This window comes from Onychomys torridus, chromosome 21 (genome assembly GCF_903995425.1).
Source record: "Onychomys torridus chromosome 21, mOncTor1.1, whole genome shotgun sequence".
Taxonomy (NCBI): Eukaryota; Metazoa; Chordata; class Mammalia; order Rodentia; family Cricetidae; genus Onychomys; species Onychomys torridus.
The window spans coordinates 7,982,971-7,991,837 of record NC_050463.1 but is presented as its reverse complement, the minus strand read 5'-3'; the positions used below and the strand labels follow the sequence as shown (position 1 = coordinate 7,991,837).

The window sequence follows — 8,867 nt, the reverse complement described above, 5'->3', positions numbered from 1 at the left end:
TGGGGTCAGGAGTTCAAGACCAACCTGGGCAACATGGCAAGACATTGTCTGAAAATAAAAATAAGAGCCAGCAAGATGGCCATTTAGGTAAAACAGCCCTTGCCACCAAACCTGACAACCTGAATTCAATCTTGAGGCTACACATGCTGGAAAGAGAGAACTGACTCCTGCAGATTGTTACTTCCCCCAGAGTGCTCAGGCCTGTGTAATAATTTATATATTTCTCTCTGTAATGGCTAAGAAACTTAACATGGTACCAGGCATCCCTTAAGGGCTGTGGACCTTTACCCTGAAATGCCTGTGAGATCCTAACCACCTGTGGGTGTTACTGCTGGGAAATAAGAATAGGATATGCTGTTATTGCTGTGAGGTAATTAACCAACCCAACCACTTGCTCTCCCTTTTCTAAACTCACTTATCAACTGTAGGACTGGGATGATCTGGTCTTTCTATCGCGGTATAAAAGAGATGAGAAACAGCTGAAGGGAGGTAAGGCAATTTTCTCATCCAGCTGTAGATTCCATGAAGCCTGAGATATCTGTAATATGCACCTTTGATGTCTACCTTTATAAACCTTTCCTCTAGCCCCCTTTGGCATGGCATGCTTTTTGCTCTAATGTTATCATCCTTCTGCTAGAAGTAAGAATAAATTCATTTAATCTAAATTTGAATTGAGTCTTTGGTCTTTTCTAGTGGATTCAAACATCACAACATATGCGTCATGCCACATCTATGTGCACAGGTGTTCATGTGCAGCACACACTAAATAAAATGTAATTTGAAAATGAACATAAAGTGTTTGAAATTTTTTGGACAATTTGGAAAATGAGAACACAAATTTCTTTTGCATGCAGAAGGAGTGTCCGTTGATAGTTCCACTTGGCACAGCCCTTTGAGAATATTAAGAGTGAAAATAAGCACTCTAAAATCCACAATTCCACTCCAGAATATGCAACCCAGAGTAGCATCAACACACTAGGTCCCACGGGATAAATCTGACTCATTTGTTTTTATCAAAAAGCATTGTATTCTAGCCCGTATTTTCCCACCTGTTTATTTTGTAGTTGCTTGAGAGATGGTTATTCTTTGAGACCAACCCATGCAGCACAGGCTGGCCTTAAGACTTAAGGATGATTTTAAACTTCTGATCCTCCAGTCTGGGATGACAGGTATGTGCCACATGTCCAGTTTTTGTGGTACTGGGGATGAAATCCAGAGCTTTGTGCATGCTGTCCTACCTGTTTATATACTATAACTGTCATTGCTACAATGGCAGAATATAGTAGTGGCCAATGTCTACCCCAGACTACTGCTTCTCTGACTGTAATGAACATGCAGATCACCTGGAGATTTAGTAAAAACAAATTCTGAACCAGGTATGGAGGCACAGGCCTGTATTTCCAGTACTAGGTGGGTTAAGGCAGGAGGATATGGAGTTCAAAGTCGTGCTTGGCTACAGAGCAAGTTGGACCATGTATGTATGTGCATATACATGTGAAGGTCAGAGGATAACCTAAGAGTTCATTCCTTAAGTACCTTCCACCTTTTATTTGAGATGGTATTTGTGGTTGGCATTTTCTTTGGGCTGCCAATCAGCTCCCAAATAAAGACACAGAGACTTACTAATTATGAATGCTTGGTCATAGCTTAGGCTTGTCCCACTAGCCTAAGCTCTTTTAAGTTAATTTATCTTGTTGCTGTTCATCTACATTTTGCCTCAGGCCCTTTTACCTTTCATTATGTATGTCCTACTTTCCTGCTTCCCCTGTGTCTGGCTGTTTGGCCTCTGGTATCTCCATAGAGTCTCTTTTTCTTTCTTTTCTTTCTTTACTTTCTTTCTTGGCCTAAATTCCTTTTCCTACTTACTCTCCCTGCCTGGAAGTCCCACCTTCATCCCTCCTGACCACTCAGCTTTTTATTAGACCAATCAGGTGCCTCAGACAGGCATAGTAAAACAGCAATACATCTTTATATAGTTAAACAAATGCAACACATCTTTGCCTAGTTAAATATTCTGCAACAGGTCTTGTCTTTTATTGGCCTGAAGCTGAGCCAAGTAGGTTAAGATGTCTGGCCAGTGAGCTCCAGATATCTATCTGTCTCTACTTCCCTTCTCACCATAGCTTGGATCTCAGCACACACCAAAACATTGGCTCTTTACATAAGCCCTAAGGATCAAACTCAGCTCCTCTAACTTAAAAGACAAGATCTTTTCCTGACCACTCCATGGATCAGAAAACAAATTCTGACTAAGCTACCGTGAAAGGGGTTCCTGAGTAGGGTGATGCTATAGCCCAAAGACTCCAGTGTGAGTGAGGAGATGGATCAGTGGGTAAAAGGCTTTCTGCACAAGCATGAAGACATGAGTTCTAATCCCAGAGCCCAGGTAAATGCTGGTTGTATGTGGCAGCTCACCTGTAATTCCAACACCTGGGAAGTGGAGACAAGCAGTCTCCAGAGCAAGCTGGATAGCTAGACTAACCAAATCAGAGAGCTGTAAGTTCAAGTAAGAGACCCAGCTTCAGAATATAAGGTGGAAAGCTAGGTTTGGTGGCACGTCTTTAACCCCAGTACTTGGGAGGCAGAGCCAGGTGGATCTCTATGAGTTCAAGGCCAGTCTGGTCTACAGAGAGAGTTCCAGGACAGCCTGGACTGTTACACAGAGAAACCCTGTCTCAAAAAACCAAAGGCAAAAAAAAAAAAAAAAAGATACCAGACTGCAACTTCTAGCCTCTACATGTGCATGCACACACACACACACACACACGCACGCACGCACGCACGCAAAAATGAAAACACACACATACACTCACAAGAATTCAGATGTGTTTAACCAGGGTGTATCTGAGAAACCTTGCAGACAAAAGAGAGGAACCTAGCCACATCAGTGTCTTCCACATGCTTCATTGCTAGCTCTGGAAGTCACAAGCTGAAGCAGGTAGAAATTTCCATGCCATCTTTATTGGACATATATAGACTGAGTACATCTGAAGCAAAAAGGAAATTTTAGGCATTTGTACCCAAGGAAATGACATGGAAGGATGGATAGAAGAGATAAAGTAACACATGACCACATGATGTCCTAAAATTATTTCCTAAAGCTCCCATGAAACTGACACCCACACCAAGGGTTACCTGTGTACCCCAAAGTGTTAAGTAGCTCCCATCATTTTTTTTTTTAGCTGAGAATCAAACCAGGGCCTTGAGCTTGCTAGGCAAGCACTCCACCACTTAGCTAAATCCCCAACCCTGCTCCCATCTCTTATAACGGTTCTTCTAGGAACCCAAACTGAAAGAATCAGCTACTCAGTAGCTCTCAGAGGGCAGAAACCACAGCTGTGGTCCCAGCACCCAGCACAGTGTTCATCAACAACACATCTTGTAAAGGTTCTGGATGCTGATAAGAGTTTTCTCTTTCCAAAACTCTTATTCTGGTTGCAACTCTTGCTTGACCCCATAGAAGGAGCACAAAAGGCGACTGTTAAAAAGGTTTCCAATGAATGAGTGCTTTCTATTCATCTCCTAGAGTCATTGCATATATAAACAGCATTATTAAAAAGAAAAAAGGCAAGCTATGGTGAAGGGAAGTCATTTTAAAATGAGAGGGCATGTTTCCTAAGCGAATCAAGAAATGTGAGTCATTTCTACACAGCAAGGGGAAAAAAGAAGTTAACATTTTGTTGCTATCAGTAAAAACTATTCCAGGTGGTGTATGGTTAGAGTAACCAGACAGCTCTTTGCTCTTGAGCTATGTATACAATGACTGAGGTTTGGTCCTCAGATCATCTAAAGTAAGTATGACAGTCTATAACTTTGTAGAAGAGAAACTAGAATCTTCCAAGCTACTTCCAAGCAGAATGGAGGAAAGAGGAAAGGTCTTACTGCTAAGTTTATCAGAACACAGCTTTGGGCTCAAGAGAAGGAATCACCGAAGTAGCTTGGAAGGCAGTGAGCTCTCCAATCCCAGAAGTATGGAATAGAAACTCAATAACCACTCACATAAAAACTCTAGGAGCCCCTTCCATGCGGACTTCTTCTGATTTTCAGATTTTAAGGATCTAAGAGATTTGCTGTCTATGACTTTCTCCAACCCTACTCCACTTCTTCCAGAGACAGGCATTGGCCAACTCGACCACTCCTTTCAGGAAGGCATTCCAGTCACTGTTAGAAAATAAGTCTCAAGGGGAGGCCTTGCCTGCGGACTGATGAGCTGCTAACAACAGTTGCTAGGAGGAATGGCTCACCAGGCCCTGCCTCTCTCTGGAGATTGATAGGCAGTAATTCATTGCTGGGGAAGACGGAAGGGCATCACAAGTCCCTGCTCCTCTGAGGATTGCTAAGCAGTCAATGGCTGTTAGAGGGATAAGCTCAAAGAACCCCAACCACCCTTGAGGATTTATAGGCAGTTAGTGCTTCCTAGGGGGAGGGGCTTACATGACCCCACTTTTCTAAGGATTGATAAGCAGTCAATGGTTGGAGGGGGTCTTCAGTTGTGTCACACTGGCAAATTGTTTCTGTAAACAAATCTTCTCTCATGTTCCTGTAAGCAACCCAAATTAAACTCACTGGAACACCAAAAAACAAAGACAAGGAAGTAGAAGAAGGACCAGGTAGAAAGAGGAGGGGATCAGCAGGGGTGGGTGGGGCAAGAGGGTGATGAAATATGATCAAAATACATTATATACATGAAGGGAAATGTCATAGCAGAACTCATTATTGTGTTTAAATATATGCTGATAATAAAGCTTTTAAAGAAAAACCAGCTCCAGCCCCAAAGGTAGGAGAGAACGCACTGGGACCTCACTCACATTCAGAGGGTAGTGGCTGGTCCTGACACGGATGAATCGGGGTGTCTGAGAACTAGCCCAGCTTCTGTATGTAATGTAAGGATGCTCCAGACACCTGATGGCCCTACTGTCCAGGACCATCCAGAGCTCAGCCACGGACCCAAAAGAGAGGAGCCTCCTGCCTCCACTAGCTCTCCTCACTATTGTAGTTAGAGCCATAAAACCCAGAATCAAATAAAAATCCTTTCTTGAATGAGAAATTGAAGAGGGTGTGGCTTCTGGCATTCAGAAGAGCACCTTATACTGAGGGGTTATTTCTTCTGGCCTGTTGGGAGAGTATCTATCTGGTCCTCAGGGTCAGCAATAAGCTGGGGGAGAGAGGGAAGACAGTGATACACAGGCACACACATACACACACAAAAAAATACACATAAACACAAATTCATATGTTAAACACACAGACACACAAACACATACATAAAAATTGCTAACCTGTTCCAGCAGTCTGGGATCCTGATGCAAGACACAGAGAAGTCATCTCAACAGGTCACATATGATTCCTATTTAGGTAGTAAGCAAAGCCTTAAGATTACCTACAAGAATTCGGAATTCAGACTCACTGGGACATTATTTTCTCTTGTGTTGTGCCTCACACTTATCTCTAAGCTGGACACAGAAGGAAGGCCAAATATCATAAGTGACTCAGGAAGGACACAATGAATTGTAAGTAAATGAGAGGGGATTAATAGAAGAACAAATGAGCAGGAACTAGTGATTAAATGCATAAAGAAAGGAAAGGAGGATGGATCTATCAGTCGATGGATGGAAAATGGAAAATAAAAGGAGTAAAGATGTGGATGAGTAGATGGGTTGATGGATGGATAAAAATTGAAGGATTAGTGGGTGGATAGGTGAATAGAAGGATGAATGATGAGTAAACTTATTGACAGGTGGGTGAGAAGATGCATGGATTGATAGAATGATGGATGAGGGCATGTGTAAAAAACAAGAATTAATGAATGAATCAATGTGTAGACTGATGAACTGATGGAAGATGAATTAATGGATGGCCAAATGGGTAGGAAGATGGATGGGTTGATTAAAGGCTGAATGAAAGAGTAAAAGATGAATGGATAAGCAAAAATGATTGATAGATGATAGATAGATAGATAGATAGATAGATAGATAGATAGATAGATAGATAGATATACAGACCTCTTAGGTATTCTATTGCTATAAAACAGCATAGCCATAAATACTTTTTTCTTTAAAATCTTTATCAGCATATAGTTAAATATATGAATGAATAGAAGATAGATGATAGATAGATAGACAGACAGACAGACATAGAGTCTTAGGAATTCTATTGCTGTGGGAAAAACACCATAGCCATAAACAAGTTGAAGAGGAAAAGGTTAGTTTCAGATTACAACTCTCAGGTCATGCTCCATTGCTAAGGGAAGTCAGGACAGGAACTCAAAAAAGCAGGAACCTGGAAGCAGGAGCAGATTCAGAGACCATTGAGGAGTGCTGCTAGCTGACTTTCTTGCTCTTTGTGGTTTGATCAGCCTGCTTTCATATAACATGCAGGACCACCTGTCTAGGGTAGCATTACCCACAGTGAGCTGAGCTCTCCAACCTCTATCATTAAGAAAATGCACCACAGGCTTGCTCACAGGCCAGTCTGGTGGAGATATTTTCACAGGTGAGCTTCCCTCTTCCAAAATGACTCTGGCTTCTTTCAAGTTGTCATAAAAACTAGCCAGCAGAGATAGACAGACAGACAGACAGGAGGCCAGTCAGGCAGGCAGATGAATGAAAAGATAAATAGACTGTTAAGATGGATGAAAAGATGAAGGTTGTGAAGGATGAGAGGTTTGATGGATGGATGGCTGTGTGGGTGGATGGGTGGGTAGATGGATGGATGGATGGATGGATGGATGGATGGATGGATGGATGGATAGACGGATGGATGGATGGATGGATAGATGGATGGATGGATAGATAGATGGATGAAATCTCAATAAATAGATGAGTAAATGAGTAAGAAGAAGAGTGGATAGATGGAAGGATGGATAGAAATACATAAGTGAGGAAATGGAAAATAGATACATAAAAGATGAGTAAACAGAAAGGCAGATGAGTGGGAAGATGAACTGACTGGTGTAAATATGCAGGATAAATAGATGGCTAGACGACAGCAACAATCATTGGATGAACTGATGGGTGAGTGGGTGATGATGAGTGAAGAGATAAAGCAACCTGGATTTTAGAGCAAAGTAAAAATTATGACATAATTTAATATGGGACCTCATCCCCTCTTCACCTAGAGCCCTGGTGTTGGTTCCAAGAGGTGGATTCTCCCAGTAAGGGCAACTTCCTTCAGGCCCTGTTCAGTCTTAGTAACTAATCAAAGTCAAGCCACACATCCCTTATAGACACCCAGGCATAATTTTAACCTCCCCCGACCAGGTGTGAACCTGGCCAGAGGCATCTCTCAGACTTCCCGGCCAACCCCCCAACCTCAACATAAGCTGTTTGAGGCTGGGGATTTGATCCGCAGTTTGTGAGGCAGAGAAGTCTGGGTCAGACCCTCAGACCTGTCACCTGGGTCAGGGCAGGGCATATCAGGTGAAAACCCAATAGAACTCTCAGAGGATGTCAGCAATATGTCTGAGGGCCCTGGGGCATGGGATCCAGTGGGCACAGGTGACCACAGCCCACAACAAGACTTGAGCTGTGTTCTGGGACCTGCATGCCTATCTAAGAAACGACAACCAAAGACAGCCGCTGGGAAGGTGTCATGAAAGGCCCTGTCAACTACCCTGGGAGTCAGGGGCTGTGACTCCTGCAAGAACCTGGGGGAAGCAGCTAAGCCAGCCCACCCTTGAGCTACCAGACAGCCTGAGCAACCTGAAATCCCAGAATCCACCGCACATGATTTGAACAGGCAGCCATGGGCACCAGGCAAAGATAAGAATGAGTCAGCTCCTGAATGGGAGTCCCCAGTCCAGGAAGACTTCCACAGCAAGGCCTGCAAGGGCAATGTCCGGGGACCACACACGGAAGGCAAAAGGCCAAATCGAAGTTTGAGTGCTTGCAGCTCAGCCCTTAGTACAGCATTCTCCTCCAGCAGCATGGTCAGCCTGCCTTCAATGGCCACATCATTGAGACGTCGCTTTTCCCGGGACCGCTTGGCCGCCTCGTTGTTCTTTCTCCGTTTTTCCCAGTAAACTGAGTCCTTCTTCTCTTCTGGCATAAACTCCCTCTGTCGGCGCATTGGTGGATCCCTGCGAGTGCCCCAGAGTGCTTTGCTGGGACCATGAGATATGTTGGGTAAGCCCCAGGTATTCACATTCATAGCTGCCTCAGCACCTGGGGAAGATAAAATAGGTCTTGGACCAGAGACAGGAAGCTGACCAAATGATTCTCATCCCTTTAATTGGCTCTGTGATCAGATGGAGCAAAGATTGGGCATCCATAGAGGGATGTAATGAGGAGAAAAGAGCTGGGGCGGGGGGGGGGGGGGGGGGGGGGGGGGGGGGGTGGGGGGGGGTGTTTGCCAAATAAGGCTGAGTCTGGATCTGGTCTAAGAACACCCTAGTTGTCACAGAGCTGTTTGAGAGCTGTCCCCTCAGAGGACACAAGTTCTTTCCAAAACATTTTCCTTACCCCTGAGAAGATCAGCCTATACAGGAGCTGTGTAATAATCTCAGATCCGGAGGAAGACAGGAGGAGGAAGGATGTACCTAGAAAGAAAGAATGTGTGAACATGAAGTTTCCACTCGGAAAATCAGGCTGGTTGGAGCTGGGAAGCTGGCAATGCGGTTAAAGAGTTTGTCATACAAGCATGAGGACCTGAGTTTGAATCCCCAGAACCCATGTATGTAAAGCACGACAGCATGTGTGCATAATCCCAGGACTCCTATGGAGATATGGGAGGAGGCAGAAACAGAAGAATCCCTGGACTTCCCAGGCAGGCTAGCCTGGCATATACAGGGGCAGGACAACAAATAGACCCTGTCATAAACAAGATGAAAGGTGAGGACCAACACCCCAGCTTGACATCTTACCTACAGA

At 44.1% G+C, this 8,867-nt stretch overlaps 1 protein-coding gene across 1 annotated transcript; it reads right to left on the bottom strand.

Annotated features, from left to right (window-relative positions):
• Positions 1 to 7,311: 7,311 nt before the first annotated feature.
• On the bottom strand, positions 7,312 to 8,148 carry Nfilz (NFIL3 like basic leucine zipper). Its single transcript, XM_036170490.1, has one exon. The coding sequence runs from the start codon at positions 8,146 to 8,148 to the stop codon at positions 7,312 to 7,314; it is 837 nt and encodes a 278-aa protein (XP_036026383.1).
• Positions 8,149 to 8,867: the final 719 nt, after the last annotated feature.